This window comes from Sebastes umbrosus, chromosome 3 (assembly GCF_015220745.1).
Source record: "Sebastes umbrosus isolate fSebUmb1 chromosome 3, fSebUmb1.pri, whole genome shotgun sequence".
NCBI lineage: Eukaryota > Metazoa > Chordata > Actinopteri > Perciformes > Sebastidae > Sebastes > Sebastes umbrosus.
The window spans coordinates 27,491,970-27,517,042 of record NC_051271.1 but is presented as its reverse complement, the minus strand read 5'-3'; the positions used below and the strand labels follow the sequence as shown (position 1 = coordinate 27,517,042).

The 25,073-nt window shown below is 38.8% G+C and overlaps 1 protein-coding gene across 1 annotated transcript; it reads left to right on the top strand.

The window, feature by feature from the left end:
* Positions 1-12,820: 12,820 nt before the first annotated feature.
* Positions 12,821-21,814, top strand: LOC119484926. Its single transcript, XM_037764109.1, has 7 exons — positions 12,821-13,037; positions 13,146-13,983; positions 20,532-20,597; positions 20,773-20,874; positions 20,982-21,074; positions 21,366-21,424; positions 21,503-21,814. Exons 2-7 carry the CDS (start codon positions 13,842-13,844, stop codon positions 21,812-21,814), a joined length of 774 nt encoding a protein of 257 aa, XP_037620037.1. The 5' UTR covers positions 12,821-13,037; positions 13,146-13,841.
* The last annotated feature ends 3,259 nt before the right edge of the window (positions 21,815-25,073 follow it).

Sequence of the window (25,073 nt, the reverse complement as noted above, 5' to 3'; positions counted from 1 at the left end):
GTGTGCAGCATAGTGGCTAAACACAGTAGGCCACATGCTGTAATGTCACCTGTTTCCTTTTCAGGGGTTTGTAGGTTTAAAAAAAGGGAAAGTATATGCTAGTTTGTTTTTCAAATACTATAATATAATAAATGTATTTTACAAGTTTATATTTGTACTGAATTGAAGTGAGAATTAGCTGTCATGATAGATTAAATAGTGCTTTGGGTTTTTTTTGTCCTTAAAATAAACATTTCTGTCAAGCTAAATGGATAAGAGATAACTTTAGGCTTCACACTTTATTTATTTATTATCTTTTTACAGTATTTATTTTGAGCATGTGATGTGTTTAATGTGGTATTCTCCTTCGCTCTAGTGTTACCACTACCAGTGGCTGCTGCTGCTGCACTGCTGCCGAGTCTGTTGGTATTTTTTGTAGTTTAAACTGAGGAAACACAGACATGATGTCAGTGATGTAATGTAACTAAGTACATTTACTCAAGTACTGTACTGTTCTTTACTTGAGTATTTCCATTTTCTGCTACTTTATACTTCTACTCCACTACATCTCAGAGGGAAATATTGTACTTTTAACTGCCCTACATTTATCTGACAGCTTTAGTTACTTTATAGATTTATATTTTGTATTAATAACCACAATCAACTAATAAATTAAGATATATTATTGTTGATTAAGCTGCCCAGCAGTTGAGTATTTAAAATTTGCCACACTATAACAAGCTGCATTATAATTTACCGAGGCTGGAGACCAACACATCAGCGAGGACCTCCATCTGCTCTACCCCTCAGGAGCTGCTCAGCCCAGCAGACAGATCAGATCAGCTGCTGGATCCTCTGAGGTGTACGCAAACCATCAAGAAACCCAAAAACATAGTTCCTGCTTGTGTTACTGTTGTTTTATATCCTCATTTGTTTGTGTTTATAAGCTCGTAAATCATTCATCCATGCAGTTTGATGGTGGGTTTGATAAATATGGTCACAATGTGTTATTCTGTTCATTCATTGTATTATTTTATGACTTAAAATTAACTAAAAAAGCTTGTAGCATTTTAATTAATGCCACCCTCTTTCTCCAATACATCCAATAACCTTAAAGGGACTGTTTGTAACTTCTTACACGTATAAATCAATCCGGGTCGGTGTCCCATGCGCGCTTGCCTGTGGCTACGCTGTTCACACTCAGACTCCAACACAAACTACACGGAAGCACCAAAACTGCAAAGTTATATCTAGTGAAGCCCGTCTTGCAAAACAGTGTTGGCCGCGGTCGGAGGACGCGGGGGAGACCGTAGCATTGGTCTCCAGGGCCGGAGTCTCACACACACCGCGCTCGTTCTCGCTCAGCTCCCTCCACCTCTACACGTGCATGCGCGCACACTACACACTGCAGAAGAGTTAGTTTAGCTCCTGCGGTCGTGAGGCTGAGGCAGGAAAAGCCAACACTAGGATCAGCAGTGATTCATGGAGAGACCTTCGTCTGGTCAGCTAACATTACTGCCAAGCAGGTGAAATATAGAGTGATATTATGGTTTTAGCTGACGTGTGTCGCCTCACTGTTTTGAGCGATGTTGGTTCATGTCTATTTAGAGAGCGCAAGTGCGAGCCCGACGCTGACTTTCGTTGATTTAACGGCCACAGGTGTCGCTGTTAACAAGCATTTCTGATTCTTACAAACAGTCCCTTTAACCAAGCTTTACGCCCTGTTTAAAAAGTCATATAACAGGACTAATTCATCCTCTAGCTTCACTCATACTAAAAAAGAATACATTTGTTTTCATACCCCCTCTGATGAGATATGAGGCAAATCTATTTTTGGTAATGCTTCATTTTACAGGTCTGCAAATGTTATGGTAATTAGGTGATAATAAGCAAGTTACCTATTTGAAATTTCTTTGGAATTACTGCCAAATTACCCAAATATTTACCTCCAAATTTATCGAAAATTACTTTATTATAAACATTTATTAAATAAACATTTTTATTGAATAATTATATGCTAAAATAGCATATAATGGTTAAAATAGGGCCCTTAGGCTTGAGAAGCGGCTGTGCGCTGCTCTTCATCGGAGATGGAAAACCAAAACTAATAGAAAACACTTTTGATCAGGCACAAATCTCACCATGGTGTGACTTATTGTCTACACAAATGTAACCTGGTAGCTAATGTAATGATTCAGGAAGTTTTTAAAGAATTATTATCTATTTATCAGCAGACATGTAAATAAAGCATATCAATTAACTTTGTATTCTTTTCCTGGAAATGTATTAAATAAATTACCAGCTATTGGGAAATAGTATATAATATAATAATATAATTATTAAATAATGATTATAATAAAGTAATTTTCAATCAATTTGAGGTAAATATTGGGGTGATCTGGCAGTAATTCCAAAGAAATTTCAAATTCTAATTTTCACCTAATTACCATGAAATTTGCGGACCTTTAAAATTAGGTGTTACCATAGTTTTTTATGATGGATTTTTCGACTGAAAAGTGTAAAAAAGGACGATGTAGCTTCTGCTGAACAATGGCAACAACTGTTGCTACAAGAGACATTTACAGGATAATGGTAAATGATAAAACTCAGTAGCACAAGTAGTGAAGAGTCAAAGTCCACAAAGTGATTCAGTAATATCAATCAATCATCTGAAGTTTGCTAATATTAGCCACCAAAAGCTAATAGTCATACCAGACAAAGTGAAGCTGTAACAGCAGAACCCTTGAGTGTATTAAACTGAGCAAAGGTATGTTTTATTGCTTATTTCACTTTCCATTTGTATGAGGAAGAATGTGTTGCATTTGCTTTCAAAATTCAGTCTGGCTTTAAACTTCAGAATGGGTTTTCCCATTGATGGTTGTTTTAACCATCTCAGTAAGGTAGGTAGGTAACAAACTCACAATGCAAATATGTTTGCCATGCAAGTCAAACAACTCAGTTGACACATGACATCATGATAATCATGACGGATTTCATCTGGAGGCCTCCCCAGGGGAGAGCTATGAGACAAAGATAGGCCTACTGTGAGGTGACATGACATCAGTTGTGTCATATCTGAACACACACATATTTTACAGACATTTTGATTAAGTGTGTCATATGATGAAATCTGCTTAGAAATCACAGAAAAAAAGACGCTCCTTATTAGTCCAGAACTTTCTGCACATTTTTAAGTTTTCTTCAGTATCAAAGTAATCCAGTGTTATTTGTCTGTGTATCCATGGATACATTGCAAACAGGAACTGCTAATAGATAATTCGACATAAATCTATATTATCTAAATTAATCGTGGCACTTTGCAAAAATGTAAACAATTATAGGCTAAAAAAAAAAGGGCTCCAGTGGTTTTAATTTATATGGAGCTTATATGTCAACTTGATATCATCTAATATTACTATTATTTTAAAAACGTAACACATTGTGATTTTATTGACTTCACTAAAGTTATAAACCTTCAGATTAATGACCATCAGGCACCTTTTTATGTCACTCTATTATTGATTTCCATGGTGGTGGACAAACATCTTGTTATACACAATGAAGAAACCTGTAAAAATGAACTTTTAATATCACGAGCGTAGTTAGTATACGACGATGTTGTATCATCTTCGAGAAAGTGAGGTCTGCATATTAATTCATATTTAAAAAGTGAACGATTTTCTTACTTCACTTCCTGTTTTATCGGTCTGTCTTGCTGTTTGTTTTGTCATGTCTCACTCTGTCACCTGGCAACTGTTATGTCATAACTTGATATGTATATTAGTTTGAGTCTACTTAGTTAGGACAGAGTCAACATTTTAAACACAGTGCATATTAATTGGCTAAGACTCATAAGTATGTGCCTGCGTCTGAATTGGTTGAATCACTTCCATGAGTTTTTACAATAATCAAAATCATTTGTTTTACTGGAAATGAAGATAAAAGCATATGCATAAAGATGGGAGGCTCACTTTAAAAGAACTTTTCGGAAATAGGATTATTTCAAGATATATCAATGTAAGTTTTGCTCTGATTCTTCCAGGTACACAATACGAGGATCATATGTTCTTACAGGTTTTTATTTGTACCTGAAAGCAAGTTTTGAATATTCCATTGTGCTGTTATCCCTTCCTTCTGGAAATAATACATTAGTATCTCATCATCACCTAATAGGTAGGCCACTAGAACACCTGCAGTCTGGATATAAATAGCTGGTATTATAATTATATTTGATCCAAAGACAAGAGGGACATTGTGGACAGTGTTCTGTGAAGTATACCACCATATTTGGTTTTACATCTAATCAAATGAAGAGATCATGACATGCAGCAGGTGAAGAATTACTCTGAATATTAGTCAGCACTCTCACGCTCAATCTCTCTCTCTCTCTCTCTGTTTCACTCTCTGTATAAAAAAGTACAACCTAATTTTAAAATGCAAATGTTATATGCTAGAAAGGAGAAGCAGATTTTGTGCAGAGAGAGAGAAGGTGTGACAGTTGTCCTGACAGTAGTACAATGACAAAGGACAGTAGAGAAGTTTAGCTTAATATTTGATAAAGTGGGATTTACGATACGATAACGATAATACTTTATTGTCAGACAGGTCTGAAATTTGTTTTGCATCACAGCAGACTATAGTCAGCTGGAAAAAGCTAGACTGAGACAATGAGGATATCACTGAAAGTCATCATTTACTTGATGACAGGTAATTATGCTCTCCAGTTTGTTTTATTAGTGTGTAACATATTTTTGGCAAAAACCTGTTGACTATGTTATGATGTAATCGTTTTTTTTCTTGCCATTTTTATAACAGCTAGTGTGAGGCTACTGTCTGTGACGGGACAAACAGGCGGTAAGTACAATGAAGATGTAAAGCATCATGCAAAATACTTTTGTAGAGACGTGCAAGCTTGTTGGATGTCAAAATAAAATGACGAATGAGAAAAAACTCATCTAGCAGCTCATAGACCAGTCAGGGAAAGTACATTGAGGTATTTTTATTTTCTGCTATTTTATACTATAACGTTGACAGGGGCCATTCTGCTTCACAGTAACTAAGTACTTTTACTTTTGATAATTTTAGTAAATTTTGCTTCCAATACTTTGAATGGGTTTGAATGCAGGACTTCATCCACCACTAACTATTTATGAATGAACATAATGAGTACTATAATGACAGTGATGGAGTACAGAACCTGGACCGGGAACAAAGAGAAGGTGAAAACAGAGATGGGAGATGGATTGATGAATAGCTTCCTGCATTAAAAACTATGTGTGTGTGTGTGTGTGTGTGTGTGTGTGTGTGTGTGTGTGTGCGTGCGTGCGTGTGCGTGTGCGTGTGCGTGTGTGTGTGTGTGTGTGTGTGTGTGAGTGTGTGTGCGTCTTATGCCAGGGGCTCTCAACCTTTCGTATCTTAAGGCCCACTTTGCATTGATAAAAAAATTCAGAGGTCCACCTTCCCAAATAAATGTCAAACTGGGCTATAAATGTGTGTTATGCCACTGTCAGATGTAATAACCCACATAAATATTCTGCTTATCCTCCCCCATCACTGCCTGCCACTTTTCACTTTTTCGTTTAAAAAAATGCTCCATATTGTGTCACTGCATCCGAGACATATATGTCTGTAAAGGGGAGACTCGTGGGTAAAACCCATTTTCACTCAGGTTGCTTAAAGTCAGAAGTCAAGGGATCCCTTTGAAAATGGCCATGCCAGTTTTTCCTCGCCAAACTGTTGCTTATATTTGGAGCGTTGTTTCGCCTCTTTCCCGATGAGCTAGCATGACGTTAGTTCTGAAATGGATTCTTTAGGTTTTCGTAGTTTCATATGATACCAGTATCTTCACTCTAGCTTTAAAACTGAGCCCGCTACAACCTCTGAAAGACAGAATAGTGGCCGTCGGATTTTGAGGAGGTTAATATAACCATTTGGCAGTACCTCTGTGCGGCCTACTAGGTGGCGTTCTGAGGCCCACCATATGCCTTTTGTCACTAACGTCTGGGTCAGGAGACATCTAAATCAATGAATCAGACCTTCCAACTCTGCCGAAAACACCAACACCAACAGTGGAGACAGGTAAAGTGGATGGGATGCTGGTGCTCCAGATCACTTCTGTCTTGGTGGTTTGACAGTCAGCCCCATCCTGCTGTACGCTTTAGAGGGACAACCGAAGAAGAAGAAGAAGAAGAAGAAGAAGAAGAAGAAGAAGAAGAAGTGTGTCTTATTCCTTTTGTCACATCTCTAACCTTCTGGCTTTTTACCCTCGCACAGCTAAAGAAAACATCAAATCAGACCTTCCAACTCTGCAGAAAACAACAACACCAATAGTGAAGTCAGGTAAAATGTATGGGATGCTGGTACTCCAGATCACTTCTGTCTTGGTGGTTTGACAGTCAGCCCCATCCTGCTGTACGCTTTAGATGGACAACAGCTGCTGTTCATACCGCCCTAAATATGCATTACACTGCATTCTTCTTTAATAGCTTCAACTGTTGTCTCTTGGTTGCAGGTGTAATTGCTGCTGCGGTAGTGTGTCCGGCACTGTTACTGACACTTGTGCTCGTGCTCATACTGTGCAGACACAAACTCCCCAGGACACAAGGTGAGGGATGAAAACATGCCAAACCCCATACACGCACACATATTTTTTATATGTATTTGTAGTTTTATAAACATTCTTCTTGTCTTGAATTCTCCTTTCATTGGCAAAATGATTGTTGGTAGTTTACCAAAGTCACGTTAATATATTTCCTTACAAAACAGATCATGTGATGTTATTGCTGAATGAACATGAATGAAAAGCTTAACTTACACATGATTTTGACAGTGATGAGTAACTTTGAATGCCGAAAGATAAAAATATCTTTTTGTTTACATCTATTCTTTTTCTCAGTATGTTGTGCTGCAGGGGGATCATCAGAGCAGAGGACAAATGCTGAACATAACACAGAGGTGTGTGTGTGTGTGTGTTTATGAGTTTGCATATGCGTACAACAGCTGCATGTATCACACTGCTCCCTTTCTTCCTCTGCAGGGAAATCAAGGAGATCACCACTATGAGGAGATACAGATGCGGAACCAGCAGGCAAGCTCAGGAGACGCATTGCCGTCCGTTGATGCAACCGTCAACCTTCCCGTAGACGAGCTCCACTATGCCGGCATCAAGTTCCAGGAGAAGTCTTTCATTGTCTCGACAGATGGGAATGCACTCCCTGAGGCAAATAAAAACGTCTCCTCGGCCTGTGTCAACTCCTCTATCAGTAGCTCTCAGGGTGATACCCATCCTCCAGCAGCACAGCAGACTCTCTATTCTACAGTCACAATCGCAAAGCCTGGGAAAGCATGAGATAGACAGTTTTTCACCTGTTCATGTCAGATTTGCATTTAGAGGCAAACCTGCTGTGAGGGATTTGCATTTGTCCTATGTAGGCCTACGTACACCCAGAATATAGAAAAGTAATTTTGGCAACATTTTTGAGTGATGGACCCTATACCTTGGCACAATGTAGAGTTTACCACTTTGCTAATCAGCATCTATCATGGCCGTGTAGCTAATAATGTGACATATAAATGTGAATATTAATGTAAATGTGCTCTGAATGTGATGATTTAAATTAGTTTGAGAATGCTGCTGTCTCTGGATTGGGTCAGTCATTCTCAGTGAATTGTACATTTCACACAAACATTTTTCTTTTTAAATTAAATTCTATTATTTTAAAACCAATTTCTGTGTTTCCTGTACTGTTTTCTATTTTCCTGTGAACAAACATAATTGAGTGTCCTTATCTTATAATGACAGAAATATTCAGTTTCACTCATTTCACCACTTTCAGTTAGTCATTGATACAGGAGGATATTTGTATTAAATACAGTACATATAGCATATGAGAAAACATGCCATCTTTACCTTGTTTTGCTTTGCAGCACCCTCTTCTGGTTGAGCAGGTGATCAGCCGGTGATTGGTGTGACGACTCTCCACCAACAGCTCTCACAAATACGTTGAACATTCACTATATCCTCCACCTGATACAGAATAACAGTGTTCATCTCTTTATACTCCCACCTCATTGTTTTTTTATGGTGTCAAAGCAGTCTCATAAGTATTCACAAACAAATGTCAAGTTATCTAACTCAAAAAACACGATGCACAAAAAATGCAGAGTGATTTGTATTTGTAAATCTATATCTGTATCTGTACCTCTAATTTACAACTCTTATATCAACAGTTGTACAAATACTTTGTCATATTTTTACTAAAGCATCACCATCCTTTTCAATTAAAAACCCACAAACATCACAGGCAAACAACTGGTTTAAATGTGGGTGGGGCTTTGGGAGTCATCCCCCAAGAAAATGTTAAGGTTTTTACCTAAAACTATGCAATTTTATTTAATTTTGGACCATTATTATTACTATAGATAACGCCCAAAAAGCTTAAAACAAAACTTGCTATAATAATCATTTAATTATTTACACATATCACAGCCTTCGTCTGAACATTTAATTTTTCTGGAAATGTTTGCCATGTAAAATTTCAATTTTAAATAATGTTTCTTGAGGCTGTAGGGTCGTGCAATATGTGTCATGGTGTTGTTATTCTTATTTTAATCTCTTATTTATGCTGTTTTATATAGATCTTGTGCAATATGTGTAATGTGCAATATGTGTTGTTTGTGGTTTACATTGTTATGTGTTTCTCTGTTTACATGTGGATTGTTGCTTGTTTTTAATGTTTTTAATGTCTCTATTTATTGATGCTGCTGTGGAGGCAGCTGATGGTGTGGAGCACTGAGTCCAAGACAAATTTCCCCAAGGGACAATAAAGTGTATCGCATCGTATCGTATTGTATCGTATTGTATCGTATCGTATCGTATCGTATCGTATCGTATCGTATCGTAAAATCGTATCGTATCGTAAAATCGTATCCTGTAAATCAATAGAGCAGATTCAGAAAACTTTTAAATAATGTGTCATTAATTATATTTATTCTAGCGTATAGCCTAGACCCTGGGTTCCCAGCTCCAGACCCCCTACCTGCCCATTTTTAGCTCTCTCTGCTCTAACCCGCCTGAATCAGCTGATCCTCAGGCCTGATCCAACAGTAAGGGCTGCTGAGTTGCATCAGGCGCATCACCTGTGTTCAAAACATAACGTGATGAGTAGGCCTATTTGTGCCTTCAAATGGGATTGTGTTTACCGTGTTTAAGAGAACAGTCCATATGAACGCCCCTTCTTATGGTATTCACAACCTCGTAAGTGGCAAATTTGTGAAAGCTCCGAGTTAATGAGTTGTGATGTGTTTGATGACGTTTTCAGAGATGGCGGATATCGTTTTTCTTCGTAATTTTATAATGTGTCTGAGGAAAATGTTGATATTCCCAATGGCCTCGTCTTTTTCCTCTGTCAGTATGCCTTTGCATTTTCTGCATTATGTTACCCGCTTGCTAAATTGCTAAATTGTTAGCCGCTGTGGCTTCTAGACGCCAACAGTAACATTAATATTACCGTTGCTAAGCAGCGGTGTTCTCATGACTTTACCACTTGAACACCGCGCATATGTGTACACGACTGCCCATTTTGTAAACACGAGCTTACGAGTTTCATTTGAATGCACACTAAATTACTAGCTACTAGCTACCAATAAACTGATGACGATGACAGCGGTGCGTATAGAGTAGATGGGCTACCGTGAAAACACTTGCATGTTATGGATTCACAGTGTATAGAAAATTCACATTCATAACACAGGTAGCGACAGTCTTCTGGTACTTATTCGCTAACTATCTAACATTTATTTGGCACTACAGTTAGTGTGATGAACATTGTTTTATCAGTGCTGCATCATCGCGCATTAATAAACAACCAGGTCCGTCCCGGCATTCTAACAGAACGACTGCTAGATGATTTTCGGCTCATCCAGCCACATTTTTTTTAAGATTGTGTCTCATGAGGCCCCCCGGTGCTCGGGCTTACCGGGGCTTCATCCCCGGTAAGCCTGTGCTTTAAAGCGCCATTGTTCACAACCCTTATATTAATTTGCAAATTGTCAATTTAGCAGAGGGGTATTCAGTTGGTTGGAATCTACAACCTGACCACTAGATACCACTATCCTACACACTGCCTCTTTAAACTGGTATGCCTTTCTTTTAGGAGGCCAAAATAGGTTTTGCTGCCGGCCCCGTACACAACTATACATTGCTTTGCTCCCGTGCTGGTAGCCTACTCCTGCCTGCCTCTCCAAATTGAGGAGGTACTGTACTATAGGTAATACACTGACTATGGATAAGTTCTTCATACAGACCTACAACTATCTGATACATATCTGAAAATGTATGGGTGCTTATAACTATAATTATACAGTGCTATAAGCAGATTATAATGCATTTTAAGTATGTTTATAATGCATTAGACATGGGTGTCATGACATCTTTTAAAGGCCAGTATGAACAGAACAAATTATTACAGCCATGCAAAACCTGCTTCAATGTTCATATGGGTTCATATGTTTTAATTTTTGATGAAGCAAACTGAAATGAAAATTATTCAGTTGATTTTTTCAGATTACCTGTCTCATGCACTACTGTAAGGGTATAATGACCATTTTATAAAAATAATCAATAATAATATGGTCACAATGTGTTATTCTGTTCATTCATTGTATTATTTTATGACTTAAAATTAACTATAAGAGCTTGTAGCATTTCAATTAATGCCACCCTCTTTCTCCAATACACCCAGTAACCTTAAAGGGACTGTTTGTAACTTCTTACGAGTATAAATCAATCCAGGTCGGTGTCCCATGCGCGCTCGCATATGTGCGCTCGCCTGTGGCTACGCTGTTCAGACTCAGACTCCAACACAAACTACACGGAAGCACCAAAACCCCAAAGTTATATCTAGTGAAGCCCGTCTTGCAAAACAGTGTTGGCCGCGGTCGGAGGACGCGGGGGAGACCGTAGCTTTGGTCTCCAGGGCCGGAGTCTCTGCTGTACTCTGCTCCTCTGCCTGCCTGCTTGCCTTCACTAACACACCGCGCTCGTTCTCGCTCAGCTCCCTCCACCTCTACACGTGCATGCGCGCACACTACACACTGCAGAAGAGTTAGTTTAGCTCCCGCGGTCGGGAGGCTGAGGCAGGAAAAGCCAACACTAGGCTCAGCAGTGATTCATGGAGAGACCTCCGTCTGGTCAGCTAACATTACTGCCAAGCAGGTGAAATATAGAGTGAAATTATGGTTTTAGCTGACGTGTGTCGCCTCACTGTTTTGAGCGATGCTCGTTCATGTCTATGTAGAGCGAGCCCGACGCTGACTTTCATTGATTTAACAGTCACAGGTGTCGCTGTTAACAAGCATTTCTGATTCTTACAAACAGTCCCTTCAACCAAGCCTTACGCCCTGTTAAAAAAAGTCATATAACAGGACTAATTCATCCTCTAGCTTCACTCATACTAAAAAAGAATACATTTGTTTTCATACCCCCTCTGATGAGATATGAGGCAAATCTATTTTTGGTAATGCTTCATTTTACAGGTCTGCAAATGTTATGGTAATTAGGTGTTAATAAGCAAGTTACCTATTTGAAATTTCTTTGGAATTACCGCCAAATTACCCAAATATTTACCTCCAAATTTATCGAAAATTACTTTATTATAAACATTTATTTAATAAACATTTTTATTGAATAATTATATGCTAAAATAGCATATAATGGTTAAAATAGGGCCCTTAGGCTTGAGAAGCGGCTGTGCACTGCTCTTCATCGGAGATGGAAAACCAAAACTAATAGAAAACACTTTTGATCAGGCACAAATATCACCATGGTGTGACTTATTGTCTACACAAATGTAACCTGGTAGCTAATGTCATGATTCAGGAAGTTTTTAAAGAATTATTATCTATTTATCAGCAGACATGTAAATAAAGCATATCAATTAACTTTGTATTCTTTTCCTGGAAATGTATTAAATAAATTACCAGCTATTGGGAAATAGCGGAATATAATTTTAAATAATGATTATAATAAAGTAATTTTCAATCAATTTGAGGTAAATATTGGGGTGATCTGGCAGTAATTCCAAAGAAATTTCAAATTCTAATTTTCACCTAATTACCATGAAATTTGCGGACCTTTAAAATTAGGTGTTACCATAGTTTTTTATGATGGATTTTTCGACTGAAAAGTGTAAAACAGGACGATGTAGCTTCTGCTGAACAATGGCAACAACTGTTGCTACAAGAGACATTTACAGGATCATGGGTACCTTGATGGCTAGGACTACTGTATGTCCTAGATCACCACACCACACATAAAGATGGGAGGCTCACTTTAAAAGAACTTTTCGGAAATAGGATTATTTCAAGATATATCAATGTAAGTTTTGCTCTGATTCTTTCAGGTACACAATACGAGGATCATACAGGTTTTTATTTGTACCTGAAAGCAAGTTTTGAATATTCCATTGTGCTGTTATCCCTTCCTTCTGGAAATAATACATTAGTATCTCATCATCACCTAATAGGTAGGCCACTAGAACACCTGCAGTCTGGATATAAATAGCTGGTATTATAATTATATTTGATCCAAAGACAAGAGGGACATTGTGGACAGTGTTCTGTGAAGTATACCACCATATTTGGTTTTACGTCTAATCAAATGAAGAGATCATGACATGCAGCAGGTGAAGAATTACTCTGAATATTAGTCAGCACTCTCACGCTCAATCTCTCTCTCTCTCTCTCTGTTTCACTCTCTGTATAAAAAAGTACAACCTAATTTTAAAATGCAAATGTTATATGCTAGAAAGGAGAAGCAGATTTTGTGCAGAGAGAGAGAAGGTGTGACAGTTGTCCTGACAGTAGTACAATGACAAAGGACAGTAGAGAAGTTTAGCTTAATATTTGATAAAGTGGGATTTACGATACGATAACGATAATACTTTATTGTCAGACAGGTCTGAAATTTGTTTTGCATCACAGCAGACTATAGTCAGCTGGAAAAAGCTAGACTGAGACAATGAGGATATCACTGAAAGTCATCATTTACTTGATGACAGGTAATTATGCTCTCCAGTTTGTTTTATTAGTGTGCAACATATTTTTGGCAAAAACCTGTTGACTATGTTATGATGTAATCGTTTTTTTTAATGTAATTTTTATAACAGCTAGTGTGAGGCTACTGTCTGTGACGGGACAAACAGGCGGTAAGTACAATGAAGATGTAAAGCATCATGCAAAATACTTTTGTAGAGACGTGCAAGCTTGTTGGATGTCAAAATAAAATGACGGCTAGAAAAAACTCATCTAGCAGCTCATAGACCAGTCAGGGAAAGTACATTGAGGTATTTTTATTTTCTGCTACTTTATACTTCTTCTAGACTAAAATGCAGAGGAAAATGCAACTTTTATTCCACAACATTTATCTGACAGCTATATATATTAGTTACTTTGCAGTTAATTAATGTACATAAAAAACACATGATCAGCTTATAAAATATGTTGCATAGTTAAATATTGAACTATCCAGCTGTATGGTTAGTTAGCTTTATCATAATGAATTATAAAAAGTTAATAATGTATTATTTCTTAGTTATTATTTAATGATCTTTTTCTCAATCGGCGTCTTGAGTGACGGGGTGATATACTGTATATACACACTATTTTCTTCAAAATTTACAACAGTTTTGTTTATTTCACGTAAGAGATTTCTGTGTTTGTGGTTAGAAAAATAATCCAATAATTGAACATATTAATCATTTACGTTTTCAGACGGGGACAATACAATAGTGGAAAAAAAGTGTAACTCTCCAGCGATCATTGACAGCAATGAGTGCAATGGGAACGATCTTTTCAGTTGTGTCATGCTGATACAAGAAAAAGACAAGGGGGCACATGTGATTGAATGCAAGTTTTATATAAGCGATGAGTACATCAATAATTTGGACCCAGACGACTCTGGCTGCTCTTGCGAGTCAGCGCAACCCGGAACCCACCACTCTGTAGGTGAGTACATTGAGCACTTTTGTCTTATACTTTAACACAAGTATAACTTATACACTCTGTACCTATGAACCAAATGCAGTACAATTATTCTATCAGAACAAGTTTGTGCTGCTGTTGATGAATATATGTAGAGCAACTCATCAGGTTATTAATATTCACTTAGTAAAATGGTCTGTAAACAACATCCTCAATATCATCATCCTCAATATCATCATCCTCAATATCATCATCCTCAATATCATCGCCGTCAACATCATCAATAGCATCAATGTCATTAGGTGCAGAGGTGTTCATGAATGAGCTGGGTCTTTAGCTTTTTTTTTTTAAAGGTGGCTAAAGACCCAGCTCTTTCAAGAACACCTCTGCAAAACTTTAAAACATGTTAATACATCAGTAATACAACTAAAATAATGTCATTTAGTTATATAACGTTGACAGGGGCCATTCTGCTTCACAGTAACTAAGTACTTTTACTTAGTTTTAGTTTTAATTTTAGTAAATATTGCTTCCAATACTTTGAATGGGTTTGAATGCAGGACTTCATCCACCACTAACTATTTATGAATGAACATAATGAGTACTATAATGACATCCGAGACATATATGTCTGTAAAGGGGAGACTCGTGGGTAGAGCCCATTTTCATTCATGTAGCTTAAAGTCAGAAGTCAAGGGATCCCTTTGAAAATGGCCATGCCAGTTTTTCCTCGCCAAAATATTGCGTATATTTGGAGCGTTGTTTCGCCTCTTTCCCGATGAGCTAGCATGACTTTAGTTCTGAAATGGATTCTTTAGGTTTTTTTAGTTTCATATGATACCAGTATCTTCACTCTAGCTTTAAAACTGAGCCTGCTACAACCTCTGAAAGACAGAATAGTGGCCGTTGGATTTTGAGGAGGTTAATATAACCATTTGGCAGTACCTCTGCGGCCTACTAGGTGGCATTCTGAGGCCCACCATATGCCTTTTGTCACTAACGTCTGGGTCAGGAGACATCTAAATAAATGAATCAGACCTTCAAACTCTGCCAAAAACACCAACACCAAACAGTGAAGACAGGTAAAGTGGATGGGATGCTGGTGCTCCAGATCACTTCTGTCTTGGTGGTTTTGACAGTCAGCCCCATCCTGCTGTACGCTTTAGATGGACAACCGAAGAAGAAGTCCAAAAACTGATGATGTTTTCGATCAATTTGAGGTAAATATTGGGGTGATTTGGCAGTAATTCCAAAGATATTTCAAATAGGTTATTTGCTTATTATCACCTAATTACCATGAAATTTGCGGACCTGTAAAATGAAGTGTGGGCGCTACCCACATAATAAGCTGTGCTGCTCATCCCACAAATGAATGATCTTACAAGTTGGACATCATTGTGAAGGTAAATGAACAGGCTTTCTAACGATGTAAAATACAATGCCAATTAGCATTGTAACAACAGAGAATTAATCGACCAAACACAAGTTTCCGAACTTTTTTTCCCAGTTTATTAGCCACCAAAAGCTAATAGTCATACCAGACAAAGTGAAGCTGTAACAGCAGAACCCTTGAGTGTATTAAACTGAGCAAAGGTATGTTTTATTGCTTATTTCACTTTCCATTTGTATGAGGAAGAATGTGTTGCATTGCTTTCAAAATTCACAGTCTCGCTTTAAACTTCAGAATGTGTTTTCCCATTGATGGTTGTTTTAACCATCTAAGTAAGGTAGGTAGGTAACAAACTCACAATGCAAATATATTGGCCATGCAAGTCAAACAACTCAGTTGACACATGACATCATGATAATCATGACGGACTTCATCTGGAGGCCTCCCCAGGGGAGAGCTGTGAGACAAAGATAGGCCTTCTCTGTGAGGTGACATGACATCAGTCGTGTCCTATCTGAACACATATGTTACAGACATTTTCAGATTAAGTGTGACATATGAGGAAATCTGCTTAGAAATCACAGAAAAAAAACCGCTCCTTATTAGTCCAGAACTTTCCTGAGAATCTGCACATTTTTAAGTTTTCTTCAGTATCAAAGTAATCCAGTGTTATTTGTCTGTATTTTTAGCAAAAACCTGTTGACTATGTTATGATGAAATCGTTTTTTTCTTTCAATTTTTATAACAGCTAGTGTGAGGCTACTGTCTGGAGGAGAAATTGTCAACATATACTGTAAGTACAATGAAGATGTAAAGCATCCTGCAAAATACTTTTGTAGAGACGTGCGAGCTTGTTGTTTTCAAAAGAAAATGACTGCTAGAAAAAACTCATCTAGCAGCTCATAGACCAGTCAGGGAAAGTACATTGTGGTATTTTTATTTTCTGCTACTTTATACTTCTTCTAGACTAAAATGCAGAGGAAAATGCACCTTTTATTCCACAACATTTATCTGACAGCTATATATATTAATTACTTAGCAGTTAATTAATGTACATAAAAAACATATTCAAGATTCAAGATTCAAGATTCAAGAGTTTTATTTGCCATTTGCACCTATAAGTACATTTGAATTCTGAGCAGTCTACACCGAGGAGTCAGCTTTAAGAAAAGAAAAAAGGTAGAAAAGGCACAAGGTAATTACAGAACAAAATGAGTAGCACATTCAACTCAACACAATAAATAAATTATTAAAATATAAAACTCCCTCAGTGTAGTCAATAAATAAACTAAACTACCCTATGCATAGGAACGATACCCCCACAATACAAATATACAGTATATGCTTCATGTCCATGTTAAAAGAACTTGTAGCTCTCAAAAATATTTAAAAAAATAAATAATTAATATATTTCAGACAATTACACAGTGGAAGGCAGCATGTTGCACAGCATTACAGTCCATTCAGTTCAGGTGTACTCTGTGTCAATAATGGTATGGAGGTGAGGCGAGGTGTGGGGTATTTGTGTCCCTCTTTAACGTCCTTTGCCACCAGTCTTATTGTAGCTGGGAAGAAACTGTTGTGAAAGCGTGCTCTGAGAGTGGAGATGCTCTCTGGCCTGTGGTGCCTCAGGTTGTGTCCTGATTCCCTCCACCTGAACAGAGAGTGAGCTGGGTGGTGTCTGTTCCTCAGGATGCTCTGTGCCCTCCTCCTGCAGCGCTGGGTGTATATCGTGTCCATGGAGGGGAGGTTAGAGCACATGATTCCTTCTCCAGTTTTTATGACTCGCTGCAGCGATTTCCTCTCAGCCTGGGTAGCATTCCCAAACCACACCGTGATGCCGCTGGTGAGGATGCTTTTCACCAGTCCTCGGTAGGCCAGGGTGAGGGGCTGACGTCTGAGTCCAGCCTTCTTCAGCAGCCTGATGAAGTGCAGCCGCCGCAGAGCTTTCTTCACTGTTTCAGTAGTGTTTTTGGCCCAGCTCAGGTTGTCAGTCAGGTGAAGGCCGAGGAACTTCAAACTGTCAGCCCGCTCCACCTCTGAGTCCTGGATGATGAGAGGCTGCAGATGGGGGGCTCTCCTCCTGAAGTCCACGATGAGTTCTTTTGTTTTTTCTATGTTGAGAACAAGGTTGTTTTCCTCTCCATAGCTGATGATTTTTTTGACCTGTTCCATGTATGCAGACTCGTCCCCACCTTGGATGAGGCCGAGGATGGTTGTGTCATCTGCATACTTAATAATGATGTTGTTCTTCTCAGTAGAAACATTGTCATGGATGACTGTGAGCTCAGCAGAGATCTTATCTCCCATCCTCACCACCTGTGGTCTGTCAATCAGAAAGTCCAAAATCCAGTTGCAGGTGGCTGTTGGGACCCCGAGGTTAGCTAACTTCACAGTCAGCTTCATTGGCCGGATTGTATTAAAGGTGGAGCTGTAATCCAAAAAAAGTATGCGTGCATATGTCCTGTTACTGTCCAAGTGTTGGAGTGTGGAGTGAAGTGCCAGTGCCACTGCGTCATCCACTGACCTGTTTGAGCGGTAAGCAAACTGTAGGGGGTCCAGTGAGTCAGGAATCACTATGTTAATTGATTGAAGAACCAGGTTCTCCAGGCACTTCATGGCCACTGAGGTGAGTGCCACTGGCCTGAAGTCGTTCAGTGTATGTGTATCTGCTTTCTTCGGGACCGGTATGTTGACAGATGACTTGAAACACCTAGGAACTGTTTCCTGTGTGAGAGAGGTGTTGAAGATGTCTGTGTACACCCCTGACAACTGTTCAGCACAGGCCCTCAAGACTCTCGGTGACACTCCATCAGGTTCAGCTGCCTTGCGTGGATTCACCTGCTTCAGATCCCTCAGAACCTGTGTGTGTGTCACCTGTAATGCAGTCTCATCAGGGTTATGGGGGCTTTTGGGGGGGTGTCTCCATTCAGTCTGTCAAATCTAGCGTAGAAGCTGTTGAGGTTGCCTGGAAGGGCGGTGTCCCGAGCTTCTGTCCTCGTCGTGCTTCTCCTGTAGTTAGTGACGGATTGGATTCCCTGCCACATACTATGTGTGTTGTTATCCAGGTAACAGCTCTCAAGTTTCTGGGAGTACGCCCTCTTTGCAGCTTTTATGGACTTTTGTAGCTCATATCGGGCAATTTTATACTCCACAGTGTCCCCTGACTTAAAAGCTGCACACCGTTTCCTGATCTTCAGAGGAACATCTGCATTAACCCAGGGCTTTTGATTGGGAAAGACACGAATAGTCAGGGAGGGAACACACATGGAAGTGCACCACTCAACATAGCTGCTAACAGTCTCTGTGTACTCATGGATGTTGTCTGTCGCCTCTTTAAAGATGTTCATGTCTGTGGCCTCCAAGCAGCCCTGTAGCTCTGCCAGCGCACTGTCACTCCACCTTCTGACAGTCCTCACTGTGACAGGGTTAGCTCTTAGCTTTGTGATGTAAATGGGTTGTAGCAGGATAGCCAGGTGGTCAGATTTACCAAAATGAGGCTTGGGGACAGCAATGTAGGCCTTCTTTATGTTGCTGTAGAAACGGTCCAGTGTTTTGTCACCTCTGGTGGAGAAGTTCACAAACTGATGGAGTTTGGGCAGAGTTTTCTTCAGTTCACAGTGATTGAGATCCCCAACAAGAACAAGAGCAGCATTTGGATATGTATTCTCATGTCCACTAATCATGTCATGGAGCTCCCTGAGTGCATTGCTCTCGTTGGCTGAGGGGTGATATACTGTATATACACACTATTTTCTTCAAAATTTACAACAGTTTTGGTTATTTTACGTAAGAGATTTCTGTGTTTGTGGTTAGAAAAATAATCCAATAATTTAACATATTAATCATTTACGTTTTCAGACGGGGACAATACACCAGTGAAAATAAATCGCCATATTGGAGAAACTGTCCAAATGAGGTTTAACTATCAAGACAGCCATGAGAGCAATGAGAAATTCCTGTGCTGGAAGAAGCGTTTCAGCTGTGGCAAGCCGAAACATGAGAGTGAAGACTTTTGTATAAAGGATGACAGAATAGAGAAGTACGTCGATATGTACATCAAAAATCTGGTCAAAGATGACTCTGGATCCTACTGGTGTGGCTTTAACAAGTTGGGGTATGTATACCCCAAAATCCTCCTCTCTGTAGGTGAGTACATTGAGCACTTTTGTCTTATACTTTAACACAAGTATAACTTATACACTCTGTACCTATGAACCAAATGCAGTACAATTATTCTATCAGAACAAGTTTGTGCTGCTGTTGATGAATATATGTAGAGCAACTCATCAGGTTATTAATATTCACTTAGTAAAAAGGTCTGTAAACAACATCCTCAATATCATCATCCTCAATATCATCATCCTCAATATCATCGCCGTCAACATCATCAATAGCATCAATGTCATTAGGTGCAGAGGTGTTCATGAATGAGCTGGGTCTTTAGCTTTTTTTTTTTAAAGGTGGCTAAAGACCCAGCTCTTTCAAGAACACCTCTGCAAAACTTTAAAACATGTTAATACATCAGTAATACAACTAAAATAATGTCATTTAGTTATATAACGTTGGCAGGGGCCATTCTGCTTCACAGTAACTAAGTACTTTTACTTTTGATCATTTTAGTAAATTTTGCTTCCAATACTTTGAATGGGTTTGAATGCAGGACTTCATCCACCACTAACTATTTATGAATGAACATAATGAGTACTATAATGACAGTGATGGAGTACAGAACCTGGACCGGGAACAAAGAGAAGGTGAAAACAGAGATGGGAGATGGATTGATGACAAGCTTCCTGCATTAAAAACTATGTGTGTGTGTATGTGTGTGTGTGTGTGTGCGTCTTATGCCAGGGGCTCTCAACCTTTCGTATCTTAAGGCCAACTTTCCATTGATAAAAAAATTCAGAGGTCCACCTTCCCAAATAAATGTCAAACTGGGCTATAAATGTGTGTTATGCCACTGTCAGATGTAATAACCCACATAAATATTCTGCTTATCCTCCCCCATCACTGCCTGCCACTTTTCACTTTTTCGTTTAAAAAACTGCTCCATATTGTGTCACTGCATCCGAGACATATATGTCTGTAAAGAAGAAGAAGAAGAAGAAGAAGAAGAAGTGTGTGTGTCTTATGTCTTTTGTCACATCTCTAACCCTTCTGGCTTTTTACCCTCGCACAGCTGAAGAAAACATCAAATCAGACCTTCCAACTCTGCAGAAAACAACAACACCAATAGTGAAGTCAGGTAAAATGTATGGGATGCTGGTGCTCCAGATCACTTCTGTCTTGGTGGTTTTGACAGTCAGCCCCATCCTGTTGTACGCTTTAGATGGACAACCGAAGAAGAAGAAGAAGAAGTGTGTGTGTGTCTTATGCCTTTTGTCACATCTCTAACCTTCTGGCTTTTTACCCTCGCACAGCTGAAAAACTCACCAAAACCACCGAAACAAACCCTACACGTCAGCAGAACACAGCATCATCTGCAACCTCTAAAAAACGTTCTGGTGACCCCATGAAGCCAGGTGACCACTTGCTACTGATAAACAAACAGCTGCTGTTCATACCGCCCTAAATATGCATAACACTGCATTCTTCTTTAATAGCTTCAACTGTTGTCTCTTGGTTGCAGGTGAAATTGCTGCTGCGGTAGTGTGTCCGGCATTGTTACTGACACTTGTGCTCGTGCTCATACTGTGCAGACACAAACTCCCCAGGACACAAGGTGAGGGATGAAAACATGCCAAACCCCATACACGCACACATACTTTTTATATGTATTTGTAGTTTTATAAACATTCTTCTTGTCTTGAATTCTCCTTTCATTGGCAAAATGATTGTTGGTAGTTTACCAAAGTCACGTTAATATATTTCCTTACAAAACAGATCATGTGATGTTATTGCTGAATGAACATGAATGAAAAGCTTAACTTACACATGATTTTGACAGTGATGAGTAACTTTGAATGCCGAAAGATAAAAATATCTTGTTGTTTACATCTATTCTTTTTCTCAGTATGTTGTGCTGCAGGGGGATCATCAGAGCAGAGGACAAATGCTGAACATAACACAGAGGTGTGTGTGTGTGTTTATGAGTTTGCATATGCGTACAACAGCTGCATGTATCACACTGCTCCCTTTCTTCCTCTGCAGGGAAATCAAGGAGATCACCACTATGAGGAGATACAGATGCAGAACCAGCAGGCAAGCTCAGGAGACGCATTGCCGTCCGTTTATGCAACCGTCAACCTTCCCGTAGACCAGCTCCAATATGCCGGCATCAAGTTCCAGGAGAAGTCTTTCATTGTCTCGACAGATGGGAATGCACTCCCTGAGGCAAATAAAAACGTCTCCTCGGCCTGTGTCAACTCCTCTATCAGTAGCTCTCAGGGTGATACCCATCCTCCAGCAGCACAGCAGACTCTCTATTCTACAGTCACAATCGCAAAGCCTGGGAAAGCATGAGATAGACAGTTTTTCACCTGTTCATGTCAGATTTGCATTTAGAGGCAAACCTGCTGTGAGGGATTTGCATTTGTCCTATGTAGGCCTACGTACACCCAGAATATAGAAAAGTAATTTTGGCAACATTTTTGAGTGATGGACCCTATACCTTGGCACAATGTAGAGTTGACTACTTTGCTAATCAGCATCTATCATGGCTGTGTAGCTAATAATGTGACATATAAATGTGAATATTAATGTAAATGTGCTCTGAATGTGATGATTTAAATTAGTTTGAGAATGCTGCTGTCTCTGGATTGGGTCAGTCATTCTCAGTGAATTGTATATTTCACACAAACATTTTTCTTTTTAAATTAAATTCTATTATTTTAAAACCAATTTCTGTTTCCTGTACTGTTTTCTATTTTCCTGTGAACAAACATAATTGAGTGTCCTTATCTTATAATGACAGAAATATTAATTTTCACTCATTTCACCACTTTCAGTTAGTCATTGATACAGGAGGATATTTGTATTAAATACAGTACATATAGTATATGAGAAAACATGCCATCTTTACCTTGTTTTGCTTTGCAGCACCCTCTTCTGGTTGAGCAGGTGATCAGCCGGTGATTGGTGTGACGACTCTCCACCAACAGCTCTCACAAATACGTTGAACATTCACTATATCCTCCACCTGATACAAAATAACAGTGTTCATCTCTTTATACTCCCACCTCATTGTTTTTTTATGGTGTCAAAACAGTCTCATAAGTATTCAAACAAATGTCAAGTTATCTAACTCAAAAAACACGATGCACAAAAAATGCAGAGTGATTTGTATTTGTAAATCTATATCTGTATCTGTACCTCTAATTTGTACAAATACTTTGTCATATTTTTACTAAAGCATCACCATTCTTTTCAATTAAAAACCCACAAACATCACAGGCAAACAACTGGTTTAAATGTGGGTGGGGCTTTGGGAGTCGTCCCCCAAGAAAATGTTAAGGTTTTTACCTAAAACTATGCAATTTTACTTCATTTTGGACCATTATTATTACTATAGATAACGCCCAAAAAGCTTAAAACAAAACTTGCTATAATAATCATTTAATTATTTACACATATAACAGCCTTCGTCTGAACATTTAATTCTTCTGGAAATGTTTGCCATGTAAAATTTTTAATTTTAAATAATGTTTCTTGAGGCTGTAGGGTCGTGCAATATGTGTCATGGTGTTGTTATTCTTATTTTAATCACTTATTTATGCTGTTTTATATAGCTCTTGTGCAATATGGGTAATGTGCAATATGTGTTGTTTGTGGTTTACATTGTTATGTGTTTCTCTGTTTACATGTGGATTGTTGCTTGTTTTTAATGTTTTTAATGTTTTTAATGTCTCTATTTATTGATGCTGCTGTGGAGGCAGCTGATGGTGTGGAGCACTGAGTCCAAGACAAATTTCCCCAAGGGACAATAAAGTGTACTGTATCGTATCGTATTGTATCGTATCGTATCGTATCGTATCGTATCATACCGTATCGTATCGTATCGTATCGTATCGTATCGTAAAATCGTATCCTGTAAATCAATAGAGCAGATTCAGAAAACTTTTAAATAATGTGTCATTAATTATATTTATTCTAGCGTATAGCCTAGACCCTGGGTTCCCAGCTCCAGACCCCCTACCTGCCCATTTTTAGCTCTCTCTGCTCTAACCCGCCTGAATCAGCTGATCCTCAGGCCTGATCCAACAGTAAGGGCTGCTGAGTTGCATCAGGCGCATCACCTGTGTTCAAAACATAACGTGATGAGTAGGCCTATTTGTGCCTTCAAATGGGATTGTGTTTACTGTGTTTAAGAGAACAGTCCATATGAACGCTCCGAGTTAATGAGTTGTGACGTGTTTGTTGACATTGTCAGAAATGGCGGATATCGTTTTTCTTCATGATTTTATAATATGTCTGAGGAAAATGTTGATATTCCCAACGGCCTCATCTTTTGCCTCTGTCAGTATGGCTTTGCATTTTCTGCATTATGTTACCCGCTTGCTAAATTGTTAGCCTCTGTGGCTTCCAGAGGCCGACAGCAACGTTAATATTAGCGTTGCATAGCAGCGCTGTTCTCACGACTTACCCACTTGAACACCACGCATATGTGTACACAACTTCCCGTGTTGTAAACACAAGCTCACAAGTTTCATTTGAAGGCACCATAAGTTACTAGCTACTAGCTACCAATAAACTGATGACGATGACAGCGGTGCGTATAGAGTAGATGGGCTACCGTGAAAACACTTGCATGTTATGGATTCACAGTGTATAGAAAATTCACATTCATAACACAGGTAGCGACAGTCTTCTGGTACTTATTCGCTAACTACCTAACGTTTATTTTGCACTACAGTTAGTGTGATGAACATTGTTTTATCAGTGCTGCATCATCGCGCATTAATAAACAACCAGGTCCGTCCCGGCATTCTAACAGAACGACTGCTAGATGATTTTCGGCTCATCCAGCCACATTTTTTGTGCGCTTTAAAGCGCCATTGTTCACAACCCTTATATTCATTTGCAAATCGTCAATTTAGCAGAGGGGTATTCAGTTGGTTGCAATCTACAACCTGACCACTAGATACCACTATCCTACACACTGCCTCTTTAAACTGGTATGCGTTTCTTTTAGGAGGCCAAAATAGGTTTTGCTGCCGGCCCCGTACACAACAGTACATTGCTTTGCTCCCGCGCTGGTAGCCTACTCCTGCCTGCCTCTCCAAATTGAGGAGGTACTGTACTATAGGTAATACACTGATTATGGATAAGTTCTTCATACAGACCTACAACTATCTGATACATATCTGAAAATGTATGGGTGCTTATAAATATAATTATACAGTGCTATAAGCAGATTATAATGCATTTTAAGTATGTTTATAATGCATTAAACATGGATGACATGACATCTTTTAAAGGCCAGTATGAACAGAACAAATTATTACAGCCATGCAAAACCTGCTTCAATGTTCATATGGGTTCATATGTTTTAATTTTTGATGAAGCAAACTGAAATGAAAATTATTCAGTTGATTTTTTCAGATTACCTGTCTCATGCACTACTGTAAGGGTATAATGACCGTTTTATAAAAATAACTTTTTAAAATCTTATTTGTTCCAATTCTACCCACTGCAGCTTTAAAAAAAAAAAGACATTGGATTATTCAACGTCAGTTTGATTGACGTTTTCTTGTGTGCACAATCATTTTTTTTTGCAAATGAA

Coding starts and splice junctions, on each gene's coding strand:
- LOC119484926 (XM_037764109.1), top strand. CDS start 13,842: ATGCTGATACAAGAAAAAGACAAGGGGGCACATGTGATTGAATGCAAG. Junction 13,984..20,531: donor CGGAACCCACCACTCTGTAG/GTGAGTACATTG, acceptor ACCCTCGCACAG/CTGAAGAAAACATCAAATCA. Junction 20,875..20,981: donor TGGTGACCCCATGAAGCCAG/GTGACCACTTGC, acceptor TCTTGGTTGCAG/GTGAAATTGCTGCTGCGGTA.